The sequence below is a fragment of the Lagopus leucura genome, unplaced genomic scaffold (assembly GCF_019238085.1).
Source record: "Lagopus leucura isolate 7727_CA_CO unplaced genomic scaffold, USGS_WTPT01 Super-Scaffold_73, whole genome shotgun sequence".
In the NCBI taxonomy this organism is placed as follows: Eukaryota; Metazoa; Chordata; class Aves; order Galliformes; family Phasianidae; genus Lagopus; species Lagopus leucura.
The window spans coordinates 40,181,744-40,198,770 of NW_024962252.1; the positions used below are offsets into that span (position 1 = coordinate 40,181,744).

Consider the following 17,027-nt stretch of genomic DNA (forward strand, 5'->3'; position numbering starts at 1 on the left):
CGGGACCGCGCCGCCGCCATGGCGTGAGGGGCTGGGGCGGGGAGGGGGAGGAGGAGATGGAGGACGGGGAGAGGTAAGGAAGGAGGGCGGGGAGGAGGGGGTGGAGCGGGAGGGGGCAGCCGCTTTCTTCCTGAGTAGAAAAACGGCCCCCCCGCTCCGTGCCCCGGGGCTGCTCGGCAGAAACTCTCTGTTCGAGGAATTGCGAGGCTGCGCCGAGCAGGGGCCGCCGGCAGAAAGTGCGCGCCCCCGCACCGTCGCGTCTCCGCGTCCCGTCCCGTCTTTCCGCTGGGCGCGGCGGGCCCGGGGGCTCCTCTCGGCGGCGCTGCGGGTGCCGACGGGGCGCGGGTCGGGCCCCGCGCACTGGAGGTACTAAGATCTGTACCCCACCCCCGCAGCAGCGCCGGAGTCGTCCGCAGGCGCTGAGTGGAGCCTCGCAGACAGTGCCCGTGTGAGAGGTAAGTGGGAGCATCCTCATCGTGCGCCTAGGGGAGCCCAGAGACAGGAAAAGGGAGATCTGCCCGATGCAACTTCCTGCCGTTTTGATTTTTGGTGGTGGTTGTTGGAAAAATCGGAGTGAGCTTGGGAGCGCGGCTGCCACCTCCCGCAATGCCGGCGGCCCTCGGGCCGCTCCATGCCTCCCGCACGCCCCGCGAGTGCGGCCCGACGGCGCCGGGAGCAGCCGCGCTGCGCCTCTTTATGACATCCCTTCTCCAAACAACGTAAAGCTGTGCTGCTCCCCAAGCCGCCTTTTTGGACAGTGACAAGGTAGGAAGCGAATGTAGCTGGGAATGAAATGCAGGAATTATTGCTCGAGTAGCTGCAGGGTTTGCTCAGCCCGAGATCTATTGCAGTTTAAATAACACTCAAGTTTTAATACGGCCCAAACAAAGAGTAAGCAAATCTCGGTTGAGCATTGCCACGCGATGGTTATCACGCCAACAATGATCATAACTCAGCACGGGGTTTGGGGAAAGGAACAATACAGCGAAGGGCAGCAGTGGGAATCAATAACTCAGATTCTGTTCATTGCTCTGAAAGTCTCTCGCTGGGCAGCCTCGGGCAGCATGCCCCACCTCGCTGTGCCTCTGCTTCCCCTACTCATAAAGCAGATAAATGTGCCCGCTGCGTCATGGAGGTGCTGAGAGCCCTAATTAATTAATTGAGTTCATAACTGCTCAGAGATCCCTGGGTGCATTTTTCAACAGAAGCGCTAAGTGTTACTCCAGCTGGGGGTTCTTGCATTGTGTGGCACTGCTCCTATGGGTTTCTTTTGTGACCTACATTAGCTGAAGTTTTTAATGGAAGGCAACAAAGTGCCAGTTCTGGATTGGAATTTTCTTGACTGTAAATTTTGCTGGCAAACAAAGCTACAATATATTTCTAATAGGCTGTCTCACTGGGGAAGGACTGCCAGTGCTTTAACAAAATGTTTTCTTGTTATTCAAAATAAGTTTGCTTTTATTGCTGGAAGTATTGGGATACTTAGCACTGATTGGTATTGCCATGAAAAAAAAAAAAAAAAAAAGGTATTATTTAATATAAGAACAAGATACATTTATAATTGTATCTGCATCCTGTGTGGATGATGACCTCAGAAGACACTGAGGTCAGTGGCTCTGTCACTGTATCCCTGTACAGCCACTTCTAACCCCAGCACTTAGGTCATAGAGAGTATGTGCTGCAAAGGAAGAGCTAGGCAGATTGGATAGCTGTGGTAAAAGCTGATAGTTTCTAGTCACTCAAGTGAGCTCAAATGTCATCACAGTTTATTTTAATTGTTCTAATGAGGTATTTAGTAAATTTCTACATTACAGTGGAGAAAGAAGTGCATTTAATTACCTGGCTAAGTGTTAGAAGTTGTTTTCATAGGTTGCATACAGTTATAATAAAATTGAAGCTAGCTTTCAGCTACTCCTTTATGAGCAGTGACTCAGTGCCTTCTTGTGGCACTTTAAAAAAAAAAAAATAAGAAAGAAAAGAAAAGAATAAAGTTTTTCAAACCTGGGTCAGTGATGGTAGGAAACTATTGCTCCCAGCAGGCAGCTGGTGGTTTGCAAATGAGCATCACCATCTTATTTGCAGGTGAAGAAATGGCCCCATCTGTCAGTGGCCATGAGAGTGGGGTGAAGTGAGGCTGTAAGTGAGGCCATGCAGCAGCAGTGTCTGCACAGGACTGTGACTCAGTTCTCACTAATTGCAATCACACTAGTTTAGTTAGAACTGAGTCACATTCCTACGGCTGTGTTTGGAAATTTGAACATCTGGAACCCCCATCATACTCCAGCAATGAGCAGAAAGTGATTCAGTTACTACTGCTATTGTTCCTGGATATTTTGCAAGAAATAAGGTTTGTTTTCCCCTTTTTATTTTTATTTTTTTGCAGAGATTAGAAGTATAAACAAGGAAACAACTTTCTGTAACTTTTGTTTCCTGGTTTAGACTTGGTAATCCAAGTGTGAGGATAGTAAAAGATACGGCTTTTTCTTAGTGAGCTGCATTTAATTGGCAAATAGGATATCTCAGCAGCAAGCTTGTCCTGCCTGTTTGCACTTCCTTTCAGCTGGTTTAGATAAAGGAGTTTGGTTACAGTGTTGTACTCCCAAAGCTGCTACAGCGCAGTGCCAGTTTGTGTTCACAGCTGTAGTCATGTCTTTATTATACTTGGGCTTGATATTTGGTTGAAAGCCCATCCCTTGAACTGTTCCCTGTTTGGGTGGGTGTGCTTTGTGCCAAAGCATGGACCATGACCCAGGGATGACATTCCAGATATGCACAAGGTGCAGCTCTTCTTCACTGCGATCCAGAGGGCCAGATCCTGCTCACCTTATTCAAATATCAGGATTTATTCACTCCACAGATTCAACATTTTCTCATGTGAGACCCGTGTTATGTGTCTGTTGGCACAGCTAATCATGGTGGGGACATGATGAGGTGTGACAGCTTCATTAGCAAAAGCCCCAGACCCTTGTGCACTGCGCTTTTTCCAGACTTGATTATTTGCTCAGGATGGGAATGGAGCAGGGAAGGGGATTAAATCCTGCCAGGAAATAGGAAATATTGCTGATGTCATGTGGGTCCTTTCTCACAAATGCTTGGCCAGCAGAAATTCAGCAGAAGCAAGGCATTGGTAACACGGACCTGACCTATGAGGTCTGGTCATTTTGGGAATGACATGAAGGACGGAGCACTGGGAATAGCTTCTCCCATCAGATGCTGACATCACTTTTTCACTGCCGTTGGGATGCAGTCAGGTGTTAAAACTCAGTCGCAGTGAGGCCGTTATTTTTACATGGTCTGAAATTACCTTTGTTTGGTCCTCTTTTCTTTTTTTTCCTCCTAGCTCAGACTCAGGAAGAGTATCATAGGGATTGGCAATAGACTTGCTTGGAGCAGACAATGGACTTTAGGGATTCTGGTCAGTTTTCTCAGTTAGGTATTGTGTTTCAGTAGCAGATAAACTTAATTTTAACATTAGAGATTCTTCCACCACAGTTTTCTTTATGTTCTTGTTTGTTTTCATTTGTTTGTTTTTATCAGAGATAAGTATGCTGAATGTTTGATAGAAACCATGTTTGCCATCATAAGTTTTCAATGAAATATTTGCTATAGCTATGGAAGTATTTCAGAAATTCTCTAAGGATGTTTCTGTGGATGCCAAGTTACTTTAAAGCTTTTTGATCAGATCCTTGTAACTGTGGTATACCACATTTTTTGCTGAAGTGCTATGCAATGTTTTGGTTGAGCTGCAAGAGCCATGCCTGCACAGCTCAAAGCCAGAAAAATTAGTATTTGCAATTCTAAATTTAAAGATTAACCTGTAATTTAATGGTAATGTTGAAGCCTACTCAAGAAAATTGGTTATGCCAAACATGAGCTGCTAAACTTTGCAGGAGTAGTGAAACTTTGAGCTGTGTCTGTATTGGAAGCTTCTTTCCATGAAAATATAACTGGCTCGTCTTATCATGGCTGTGAAGTTAGCAGTAATCTCAAAGGAGCAATATGTTTTATGTTCTCTCCAAGTTTGTACCCTGAAAAACATTGGGTGCATCTGGTACATACGTATTATATAGATAGAGAAGCTATGTGCTCTCTATACATCTTTATGTATAGAAACTGGAGATAGAGATGTATAGCAATGAAATATGAATGTAGCACAGGTAATGACAGAGTTGTACCAATAATTATGAACAGTATATTGAGTAGAGGTGAGAAGGGGCTGTCAGGTGAGGTGGTGCAACTGAAGTCAATAAACATAGAGATGTTTGTATTATAGCAAATGAAAGAGTAGTTCTATGTGAGTATGCATGTCTTAAAAGTAGATGTAAATAATATAAAACCAAGCGTTGATTTAAGTCAGATGATAATCTTTTTAGATTCATGAATTGACTAGCATAGACTACTTTGGTTTTTACCAATGTTCTTTGCATGTCAGCATAATATAAATAAAGTTGTAGGATAGCTTTGTATGCAAAACTGAGTCGTTAATAGGATATGGGAGACAGTTAAAATGCACTTTGATCGCATAGCAAGCAAAGGATATGATGCATTCCCATCTGTTGATATGACATTCTGTGGAAATGCTAACAAAAATAAATACTTGATATCTTCAACTGCTGAAGTTTGTAAATAGGCGCAGATATACTTGGAGAAAAAGCTGATTTTGTAGAACACCAGCTGAGGCATTTGTCTCCATTCATCTTGGAGGGCAATTAAAACAATAAGCAGGAAAGTTTAAAGCTGTCAATTATACATAGTAGAGGTGAGTAACCAGCCAGGGGACTTGAAACATTTACGAATAGTAGAAGGAGTAAAGAAGAAGGCTAATAAAAAGATATTAATTGTAAAAGAGAATAGGAACTAAATTGTGAGATGGAAACACCAGTGTCAGAAGTTTCTGATAACTGGCCTGCTGAAGCAGCAAGGGAAGCTCCACACGCAGCAGTCTGATCAGGTTGGATTAGGCACAAGGAGGATTTTTGTTTTGACGGCAGTAAAATTGCCTTTCCCCTTTTACATGTATGATTAATTTTTTCTGTCCTCTATTTGCACCTCCTGGGCATTGCAATCACATAGTGTGTTGCAGCTTTTCCTGTGCACTGTACTTCTGTTGCTTGATCCGTGCACAGATCATGCTCTGGGTAACCTCAAATAATCTCTTCCTTTGCTTACTTCCCGTGGTGAGACACAGTTTCTCTTCTGGCCAGGAGGCTGCTTTCACAGGAAACCTTCTGTGTAGTTCCTGATATCCCAAGTCCAACTGTTCACACACTTCCAGGCCTGCTGAACGGGTCAGAAAAAGCTATGCTTCTTAGCAGTTGCAAAAAAAAATAACCTGAACTGTTACAGGTTCCTCTGTTCTGAGTTTCTGCACTGCTATGGTGATAGTTCTAGTCCCCAGAAGTTTCCTACGTGTTAGAACTGTGTAATGGATGGATAAGTGGTTTGCAGGTTGACCTCTGGGACATCAGTGGAATGGACAAAAGCAGTTAATACTTTCTAGTTGCCTTTGTTAGTGCTAGCTTCTGTGAAAAATAATTATTTCTAATTATTTAAAAGGCCTTTTAAAATTTTTTTCAGCTTAGGATAAAATGAAAAGTTCTGGAGCTCTCAAAGAGATCTTTCTGTGGAGGTTCATAGTTATATAGTCCGTGATGGTAGAAGTGACTAAGCTTCTATTCACTGAATGCCTTAGCAGGCATGTCCAAACTGGTTGGGAATTACTGCCTTTATGGTGCTGCATATCAAAATTATTTTCTTATTCATTCTAGACAGCGAAGTATAGATTAAAGGATCCCAGCGAGAGTTAAGAGTAGTAATGTTTGTACAACTGAAAAATTGAGAAAGCATTTGTGTAGTGGAATAACTTATAAAATAGAAGAAAATTCCAAATTCCCAGGCTATGGTTTGGGCATGCAGAAAATTTAAATCCTGTTTTTGCTTGAGGCAGAGAAAAGGTTATGCATTGGGTGTGTGTAGGCCATGCTGATTTCTAAATATGGTGGTAAAAACAACAAATACGATTTTAAATAGAAAGGCTAAGTGCAGGCAGGGCTTCCATGGCTGATAACTTACACATTCTACAGTGAACTCCTGCTCTGTCTGCAGCATAGTGCAGAATTGAGTGCAACCCGTCATGATACCCATACAGCTGCATGCTGTGCTAAATAGATCCATTGAATTTTGTGCATAGATCAAAGGATAGGCACAAATTTAAATCTTGACTGCTGACATAATGTCATAGATGGGTAATTAGTTTAGGAACTACTTCCTTCTGGTTGCCTTAATGGTTTTCAGAGTTACAGCAATCGCTCAGACATGCGAGCTGATGCAAAGCCTCTTTTAAGGTTATTTTAGATCATATTAGAACAAGTGCAAAACAAACACACAGGTACCTGAGTGGTACTTTCCTTATTGCAGATTGATTTCTGAGTTATGTTTTGCATTTCAATATTTAAGCTTTTAAATACTTTTCAGATCACATACTTACGGTGTAGCATTTTTCTCACAATGAAAAAATGAGAGGAAGAAGCAAAGTAATGTCCCCTGGTGGTTAAGGTTGTAATAGGTATTACTCAAGTTGTGAGCAGTGGTACTCCACCTTCCCAGCATTGTTACTGGAGGGACAGATAATCAATCACTGAGTTTGGAGGAAGGACTCTCAGCTGCATGTCAATCTCCTGTACTCTTGTCTAGCCCTGCAGCTCTGGAAAGGATCTAGGTAGTACCTGCTGATAGGGGAACATTAGCACTCTAGCCATTAGGCTTGAGAGTTTAGACACTGGATTTGTTGTGGTTACTGCAGTGTGCAGATAAGTTTGTACTTTTCTTGGTCCCACGGTGTTGCCTAATTTTGCCCACAGATAGGTACGTGAGTCATTAGGAACTGAATGGCAATATATGGGGATTATTCTCTATTGACTTTTTCATCTCTCTGTTTCCATGGACTCTAGCTGCATTATTTTGTCCTTAAATGCAACTAGTTTCAGTTAGATGACTCAATTACATTCCTGTTTTTGTTTGCAAAATAATCAGTGCTAAAGCTGATATTCTTCTATAAAATAACTTTCCAGTTAACATGCTCATGGTTTTAAAGCATCACTGTTTCCAAATGATAAACTTGGTTTTATAGAAGCTGATTCTCCACCGTGAGGAGGAGGGCCCGTAGCCTCAGCAAGCATAGGCAAGAGCTGTGTGCTGAGACAGTCACTCCTAGTGAGACTGGGTGGGCAGGGCTGGTTTGCGTGTGCCCCAACCCTCAACCGTGGTGGGAGCCTCTCATTCAGTAACCTGAAGAATCCATGCTGTTCTGATGGAAACTTTAATCACCAGAAATCCTAAGTGCCAGCTTTGCTGGTCATAGATGTACATACTGATGAGATATCATGTCAGAGGTGAGACATGGGTGAGTCTTGAAGATGCTACCAGAGATGCTAACTATTTCTTTTTTCTAAGAGAACATACAAGAGCTGTCCCAGCAAAAATCGTCCCCAAAGTGCCTCTTCAGAACTGAAGTCACTAGTCTCTAAATGTTTTGTGTTTTTTTTTTTTTTTTTTTTTTTTTTTTTTTTAATAATCCATAATGTCAGGGTGCTTCAAGTATTGCTGATCCAACCAGTGCTGTCCTTTCCTCACAGCCCTTCACCCCCCCCCTTCCTGCTCCTTTGCTCTCTCTGCTGGAGCTGTCTTTCAATGCACAAGCAGCTGGAGTTAACAGGGCCTCTGTTTTCCTTTAGACAGTGTTTATTTGGTGGACCTACTGTGTATAACAATGTCCAATTCAGTTAGTGGCATCAGTTTTATAATATTTTTTTTTCCCCAGTAGAATATCCAGTGTTTATTGTGGATGAGGAGAATGAAAATAGTTAAAATTTATTCTTTTTTTTCCCCCTAGAATAAATGGTGTTCCTCTATTGTTTTGTTTCTGCTGGCAGTGGAGTGGAAATCATGGCAAATGCTTTTTCAGTCTAGGACTGAGTGACAACCCTTCAAAGTATATGGTATATTAACATTTTCTTCAGTGGGTAAGCATCCTTCACTCTCCTTATTTTTAATACTTTATCAGGTTATGGTTTCCAAACTGAATAAAAAAACTGTTTTCAGAAAAGGTTGAATTGCACGATGAAGTTTTTCTTGGAAGATGTGGTTGGTGATGATGTAGTGTAATATGATATTAAGGAATTCTTTTTACTTTAAAAAGTAGTATTGTGAGTGAGATTTAAGCAATCAGAAAGCCAGGCTCCTTTTCATTTCAGCCCTGTGTATTGACCAAACTTGTTGCAGGTTCACCCACAACTGTTAAGTTGGGGTTTATGTGGCCAATTGTCTGTCCATGTTTCGCTTCACCTAAGTTATGGAGATAATTGGGTTTTAGATGCATGTTTCCAACAGTGCAGTATGTTTCTTTAGGTTTCAGTAGGCAAGTAAGTTAGCTAAAGAAACATCAGAATATGGAGTTCAACATCTAATGCTTATGCATTATGCTTCAATGGTTAATGATTGTCATCCCTTCCTCCCTAAGGATATTTGTACCATTGTATCGAATTTTAAATAGTCTCTAAAAGTTATTATTTTTGGCCGGGTTCTCCTGTCAAGGGTGAATTGGTTCTTCTGGAGCCTGTTACATCTCACGTCTGATAATTTTTGAAGTGGTTTTGTAGATACCTTACAAGCCAGTTTAGTTTCTAACCAACTGCAGTGAGGAAGAGCGCTGACACCTCAGAGCCCTGTGGTATTACTGAGAGAGATCAGTAAATGAGTAAAATGTGGTCAAGCCCATCCTAGTCTGGGAAGGCCTCAGTTCTGCATGTGGTTCAAGGCAGCTCAGCTACTTGAAGCCCCTGTGGAGCTGGTATGTCAGGGCTCTGTCTGTAACCACCTAGTCCGTATTTCCTCTCTGGCTGATACTGCCTGTCCACAGCTGTGACTTTTTGTTATCAGTTTTGTTAGTCCTGCTCTTAAGGGCACTGCAACTGAGACAACACAGAACACCTAAACACCTTTCTTTCCTCCTGTAGCATCGCTTTGGCCATGCTCATGCTGTCCCAGTCCCCCTCTGTGGTTGTGGCTGGGGCCTCTGCAGAGGTGCATGTGGAGAGGAAGGTCACTCTGTACTGATGCGATTTGATCACAAATTAGTGACTTTAGTCCTGTTTTTGTCACTGCCTGTTGACTTTCTGCCAAACCAGGAAAAGATGGGGAGGGAGGTTATTGAATTCATAAAATATGAACTATAGATTTTAGACAACACAGGAGGTGTTTGTTTTTGGTTTAGTGCTGGGAAACGTGTGTCCAAATTTTCAAAGGGGGATGTCATGGGAAACTTTGCAGTATATACCCTGGTCAGAAAGGCTGTAATTTAGGGAGATTTTAAAATCATCCCTAAATTCAAGTATGTGTTTAATTTCTCACTGATGTGCGAGAGTCCTTACAGGAATCAAACCAAGGCAAGGAATGCATGGAGTCCTTTCTGCTATGTGGGATTTTTTTTTTTTTTTTTTTTTCCTTTTCTCACCACTTCTAAAGGATCATAAAATGTTTTTTTAAGCAATGTGGTAATTTTTTTTTTTTTTTGGTTATGATAAAGCAGTTCTCAACAGTTCTTGTTGAGCTTTTTTTTTTTAAAAAAAAAAAAAGCACTGATTTCAAAAGGCTTTTTTCAATTTTTATTTAAAATATATTTACCCTTCCTTACAAAATATATTCCTGTATGTATTCATTATTTATAGGTGAGGATACCAACAGAATTGAGTGTGTTTGAATAAACTATAGTGCGTGTTTGTGTATGTGGTGAGCAAATCTGTAGACATAGTACAAGTATTACCAACTAAACCACACTTTGATCTGTGTAATGTGTCCTGTAATGATTGGTTTACATCCCAAAAATGGCAAAACTTACCTGCAAAATGTGTTAGAGTACTATGAAAATGTCATTTTCCATTACTCTCTGTTAAAGCAATTGTATTATGCTCTGTAATGCATAAATGCAGACAGTTATAGAGTACAACATTATTTTTACCCTAAGGAGGAATGCAAAAGAGATGTACTTCTTGGCCGTAATCACTTTCTTCTAAATTGACAGAACACAAATGACTGAGGGTCTGTGTACCCAGTAGTTGTTGAGGGTCCCAGTCCAATGAGATTGCCTCACTGTGCATGCAGTAATGACATTGTGGAATCAGGATGTGGGTCTCTAAACATGGTTTTAGCAGCCTAAGTTTCTGTTAGGAAATGTTGGCATCTATACATAGGGAACTGTGGGGAGGAATAAAAGGTTGCTTTGTACTTCAGCCTCTTATGAGTTTTATTACTGAATCCTATGAAACAGGTTTTCCATGGAAAAAAATATTTCATATTTGTTTTTAGGTTTTCTTTCCTCCTGTCTATTTCTTTTTCAATAATTGAAAACTACTGTTCATTATTTACATAAAGCTGTCCCTCTTCAGTCTGCTTTCTGTAACCTTTCCCCTGTGAAGAATTTGAGGAATTTGTTGGCTTTCCTCAGGGGGATCCTGGCCATGTTTTATCTGAGACTTAAGGCTAGATAGTTGGTGTTTTCTACTAAGTAGCTTACTATGTTTAAATACTTCCATTTAACCTCAGTATAGATTTGCCATTTGGGCACATTTTGAGAAGTTGTGTATGTAGGAAAATATGTACTTTACTTTAACCTTCAGCCTCCTTGGTAGCTGGCAGTAAATCTCCAAATGCAAGATGGAGAGCTGCTTAGGGGAAAAAAAAAGATACAAAATACCTAAATGCCCTAAAGGCTGGGTATTTCAGCTGCCTTTCTAAGGCTCTGCCTGTTCCTTGTTCTCTTTATTCGTTCTGTCTTTTTTTTTTAAAATGAGGACGTGTCAGAGCACAGTATAAAATGACCTCTACGCAAACTCTAGCATTCCACATCCTTCGTTCTCCAGCTGTTAACATCAGCCAGTGCAGCACACAGGCTTGGCTGCTGCTAGCACCATCTCAATGGCAGTCCCCACTCCTCCTTCCTTCCCTCTCTCTCCCTCATCTATTTCTCAGTAAGACAGCAGTGCTTTGAGTTAGGCACTATTGCAGTGAATTGAAGCTTCAGTGAGTCCCAAATACTTGAACTGTCAGTGTGTTCATTCTCCTTGTATCAGCTCCTGATAGGAGTATATAGGTTTCAAAGCAGGTAGGTTTTTCTTTAGGATGGGTTGCTCAGTCTGAATGATTTGTGGAGAAATGATTTGAAAGCCACATGTCTTAAGTCTCGTTGGAGTCATATTTCCTCAAAAGCATCCTTGATTATATTGCCTTACGGATTGTTTTTCTAACTCTTTTACATCTGTCTGCCATAGGATATTTCAAAGATGATTTGGCTCCCACTGGGACTTGGAGATCTGATGCCACAATGAGGACTCACACCCGGGGAGCCCCAAGTGTGTTTTTCATACATGTGATGTGCTTCGCCTTCGCCTGTGGCATCAGGGAGGACGTGGATGCCATGGTTCCTTTTGTCAATGCCAACTACGACAGTTATCCCATGCTCTACTTTTCCAAGGGTGACGTGGAGGGTCTGCGTCTCCAGGCAGCAACCACACACCGACACATCACGGCTCGGCTGATGGAGGCAGTACAGACAATGCTGTCAAACCCCCTGGAGTACCTTCCGCCATGGGATCCAAAGGAGTTCAGCGCTCGGTGGAATGAGATTTACGGCAACAACTTGGGGGCCTTGGCAATGTTCTGTGTTCTCTATCCTGACAACACTGAAGCCATTGGCATGGCCAAGGATTACATGGAGAGGATGGCAGCTCAGCCTAGTTGGTAGATTTTTATCTTTTTTTTTTTTAAGTTGTTATTATTGTATAAACTGCCTGCAGCTGGAAAAGTGAGTTAGATTAGTAAATTACTTGAATTGTTTCAGTTGTTTTAACATTCTTTTTGACAGTAACTAACTTGCCAAACGCATTTACCTTCATCTGAACCAGCAGTGCCACATAGCTTTTTACCTTCACTGTATCTTATCTGAAGAGGCAGGACCCTTCGTGTCTGAAGTTTCACTCTAAAGTAAAAAAAGAAAAAAAAAAAAAAAAAAAAAAAAAAATTATCCTAAACCACCACACATCAGAAGCCAGGGTTTCCCATCTGATTTGTAGTGAGAATGTAGTGTTAACTTTTTCCACTCTTTTTCCAGACTAGCACATTTCCTTTGGGTAATGTTTCCTTAGGAAGAATTCAGAAAAGACTGCCCTGTGAAACGGTGTCTTTAGGATTTAGGTACAAGTGACACTCAGAGTTTCCTCAAACAAGTGTTTTATGAATGCTCTAACATCTGTCTGAGCTTTAGTTAAGGCTTGCAACTCCACACTGCTGTGCATTTCCCAGGCTTCCCTTAAAGACATTGTAGGTCATGAAAGAAATAGTTGTTTTTTTGAAGTGTTTTACTGCAGCTGTTGAAGTGTCTAGCATTTTGATGACCTGCATTAACTTCATTTGGATATGAGTTGTCATATGCATTATTCTGTCCTCACTGTGCCACACTTTTTTTTTTACAGGGGCAGAAGTTAGTGTTTTCACTGTCGAGTGAATTTACTGATTGGAACTCTAAGATAGAATCATAGAAACATAGAATGAGTTAGGTTGGAGGGGACCTTGAGGTCATCTAGTTCCAACTCCCTGCGATAGGCAGGGCTGCCACCCACTCAATCAGGCTGCATTAAGACACTGTTTGATTGTTGAAGCACAATCTTCACACTCCTTTGTTTTTCATACCTGATTATTTCCCTTTTTTTTCCTCCATGCTTTCAACGTGAAGTTCACTCTGTAGCTCTGTATGTTCTCTCCCTCATCCAGCAGTGGCTTTATGGAAGGCTGTAGCAATCTACCACCCCTGGGGCATGTATTACTTTGTCTGACTTTGCTCTAATCGGTCAATGTGTTCACTCCTACAGCTTCTGAACAGGCAGATTTCGTAAATCTGAGAAATATAATTAAAAAGTGCGTGCAAAACATGTTACTGCACACAATTCTCCACTTAGGATTAGACTAGGAGAGGAAAGATGGCATGTACAACAGTTCTTGTCTGATTGCTACTAGTAGATATTTAGGTGTTCTGGAGATGAGCCTTACCTAAATAAGACTGGTTATGAACAATTCTTGCAGTGTCACAGTAATGGAACTATTAAAAAAACAATATCATTCAGTCTATTTAATCGTGTTTAGTTTCTGTCAGACTTTGAGGAAAATATTATTCTGACTGCTAAATTAAGAATATTATCCTTATTTACTAATTCGAGGGTAGACGCTCTTCACAGGAGAATGGGAAGAAAGAAGGTTTTTGATGGTACTCAAGTTTAGGACTTTGAATGTTATGAGACTTATGTGTCAAAACTGCTTATGTCAGAGTAAAGAAGGCTTGTACAAAGATGTATTAGTAAGTAAAGCAAATCTAGAGAAACTTCCCTCCTTAAACTTCTTCTCTTATGTAAGTACCTAGAATGGCATGTAATTTGCCCTAAATTGTCTTTTTATCTCTGATGGTAGTCAACATGTATTGACAAGTTAGATCTGGCTATCATATGAATTACTTTTTGGCAGCTGAATTCTTTCAAGAGTATAGTCTAGATTTCTTTTGACTTTCACTTAAATGACATTGACTCTAAAGTAACTCTAGAATTAAAAAACAAACAAAAAAAACTTGAGTTGGGTAGTTTGCCTCTAATTTTTGTAGTGACTGTAAGTGAAAGTGTATTTTGGTAGTGTGGGCAGTAGTTGAATAGAATATATCAACTTTAATTTAATTAATTGTTCAGAATGTCAAGACATTAATCACAGAATTGTAGGGGTTGGAAGAGACCTCCAGAGATCATCGAGTCCAACCCCCCAAGCTGACTAACATTTTAAAAATTCATCTTTACATTAGTGAGAATCCTCTATAGTCCAAATACAGTTCAACATATCAAGGCATAGTTATGATAAAGTCTACTGGTAATTGATACATGCTTGGAAATGGCATGTACTTAAGCACTTGTGTCTTTCCTCAACCATTAGAGTAGTCATTTTGTATCACATAATAAAAGGCACCCTTAATTGAATTCCCATTTGTGTAGGCTAACACAGCTTGAGCTGTTTGTCATAACAACCGCTCCTGAGAGGCATGCTGCTCATAACAGAGCATCCGTAATTGCTACATCCTGGAGTAGGTTTACATTTAGATTAAACAAAGGGTCAGTGGCTAATAGCTAGCTATAATTATAATCAAAATAATATGGGAACAGACAACGTTTTGGAGCCTAGCAGGAGGAGGGAGATGTAGTAGATTAATGTTTTCATAAAAATAGACGAACTTCTACTGTTTTGCCTGTAAAAATTAAAAGCTGTTGTTAAATAACTTTCTTGATCTTCCTGGAATTCAATCTAAATGCAGCCTAAAACCATAGGGAAAGTTTGTCCTTATGTAAGGCATCTTATATTACAGAGAGCAGAGGATATAGATCATTTTTCTGGCATTTTATCTCCAAGTCACCTCGCACACTCCCTTACCAGACATGCGTTGTTGGCTGAGGGATCTGCACTAGTAATTCTTTCCGTATGCTGTCTCGGCCTCTTCCAGAACAGAGTGAAGTGATGTAATTGGAGTCAAACACCGTGCAGAAATAAGAGCCCAGTCAGATTTTGTTTGGACAAAGCAGTTAGAAAAGGTTGTGGTGGTTTGTTGTTGTTGTTGTTATTTTTTACAAAGTCTTCTCTACAAACAGATACCTCAGAAGATCACAATTTCTGCACCCTTTTCACAGTGGGAAAGATTTCCCTGCCTAGAATTGCCAGACAAGGGATTTCTGTACTGTTCTTTTTGACACACAGTTCATGCACTATTTTTTAACAGAAATATGCTACCAGTGTATGATAAGGTATGGGATTTGACAGCAAGCCTGACTTCATGATTTCATATTGGAAATAATTGCTGTCAAACATGTGCAGACATTCCAAAGAAATAGCAGCAAGTAAACAGAAACTAACAGGTGTCTTCAATATAACAAATCTGTGACCCTCCTGGTATTCCTTATTATCTGGCAATCCCATAGCCCTCTGTTAGCCTATGCTTATTGAAGGTATTGGAGTATGGTGAAGTCTGCTGTTAGCGTACAGATATTGCTCAGTGTTGGACAATATGAATTGTACAATAAAAATGCATGAATACAAATATTTAAATGTAGAAATAGAATAAGTTCATGTGCTGAATTGAAGACTGTGCTGACAACACGGATTTAGCATTTATTTTTAACTCCCAAAAATCAACCGTCTGGCACATTCAAAGAATACTGAGGAGGGTTTTGTAAGACTGCTGAGTTTTTTTGCACGTTGCATTAGTATGTAAAAAGGTTGGAGGATGCTGTCAGGGTAGTCTCCTAGAGCAAGAAAGAAAAAGAATGGTAGGAGGATGAATTCAGTATCTGGAATATACATTATGTTAGTGAGTGAAATATCAAACCCTTGAGTTCTTATCATTTTCATATGTAGAATTTAAAAGTGGAAATTATGCATGACTCTGAAATTAAACTGCAGCTGAAGTGTTAAGAGTTTCTTCTATATCTTCTCTTTTAAAATAGGATTCTAGTCTGGTTTTCTGGAGATAAATCAGCACTCAAGTTCAGTGGCAACTATAGGGAGCTTACCTTCCTAGTCCAAAATTTGCTATAACCTGAAACTTACAATAAAGAGTTAGGGTTAACATAACCACATTTCTTTGCCTGCTTTATATACTACTGAGAGTTACTAAAACAGATTTGATTAATATGTCAGTATAGAAGGGTCATGATTAATATTAAGAAAGAGTAAAATTTGAAAGGGACTCTCTTACGATCAAAGGCAAAACTGGGAGAAAAGAATATAAAAGCAATTTGAGAATCAGTAGAATGATGGTTACAAGCCCATAGGGAAACTGAGAGAAAAAGAATGGAAAATAATTTTCCGAAGGAGTAAATCTTCAGTTGTCTCCTCAGCATATTAAGCAGTAGGGCCCTACTTGTATGATATGCTCTTAAACTTCTGAAAAATACATTGTCTGTTGTCTTTTTTTTTTTTTTGTTATGACTTTAGCCTTATATATTTAAGCACTCCTTTGTCTCTCTTCTTATGAACTGAGCTGAAATGAATACAAACTAACTTGTGTTGTTTTACCTTAGACACATACTAGAAATGCAAATTTTCAGTTTTTCAAGGTCTTAAAAAACAAACTCGATGTATTTCTTTTTGCAAAAGGCTGAGTACTTGCATTTTGCAGATTATGGAATTTTTGCTTTGGTGGCAAACAGAAAAATGTTGAAAGGGTGAAAGTTGGGAGATTGTTTTGAATTGATCAGAATTTTTTAAGGATTTTCATTTTTCTCTTCAAAACAAAAATTGGAAGATATTGTTCTGTCAGTGAACAACGTATTCAATTTGAGCACAGGAAAATATTTCATTTTGGAGACTGTGAAAGAAGAATATTGGGCATTGGGTCTAGTTTATGAAATAAATGCTGGTGGTCTCATTTTCCCATTTCATCATGGTGTGTATTCTCTCCCTTGGTACATATGCTTCTTCTGATCAGGAAGAACATTTGTCACCTTTGCCTGGTGAGTTGAAAGCTGTATCTCCTGCTCCCAAACAATAGCAAGGATATCTGGGGTGCCAGGGCACTGATGTTGTCTGTAGAATTACGCAGTTGGACACAGGACTAAGAGCTCAATTGGCCCTGTTACATGCAGTATTTGCATCACCACTGGCATTTAACATGCATTAAGCTCAACCATGCTGTTACCTGGCTACCATGTCTAAGATGGATTACACCTAAATGCACAGAGGCAGTGTCCTTGGAATAATTTCCAACGGAAAGTCTTGTGAATGGGGCCCTGATTCATTGCATTTGCATCAACCTAATGTGAAGGAGTGTTTCACTACTGAAGAGTGATTTCTGCCATGCTTCTTGCAATCATTAGCTTAATGTGCCCTCAACCTCTAAGTTATTCTTCAGTAAGCGATTTGTCATGAGGAGGTTTGAAGCATTAAGAATCAGG

The 17,027-nt window shown here is 40.4% G+C and overlaps 1 protein-coding gene across 4 annotated transcripts in view; it reads left to right on the forward strand.

Moving 5' to 3' along the window:
- Nucleotides 1-329: 329 nt before the first annotated feature.
- Nucleotides 330-17,027, forward strand: part of DSE (dermatan sulfate epimerase) — a 31,201-nt gene continuing 14,503 nt past the window's right edge. For 2 of the 4 annotated variants that reach the window (XM_042890294.1, XM_042890302.1), the window contains exon 1: nt 11,710-11,789. Coding sequence is in view for 2 of the 4 variants with exons in the window: in XM_042890277.1 (XP_042746211.1) it covers nt 11,378-11,793 (416 nt within the window). In the remaining 2 variants the exon portion in view is untranslated. Of the gene's footprint in view, nt 456-7,891; nt 8,022-11,324; nt 11,794-17,027 lie in introns of those variants that run through there. The other 2 variants (XM_042890277.1, XM_042890285.1) reach the window with 2 other exon arrangements.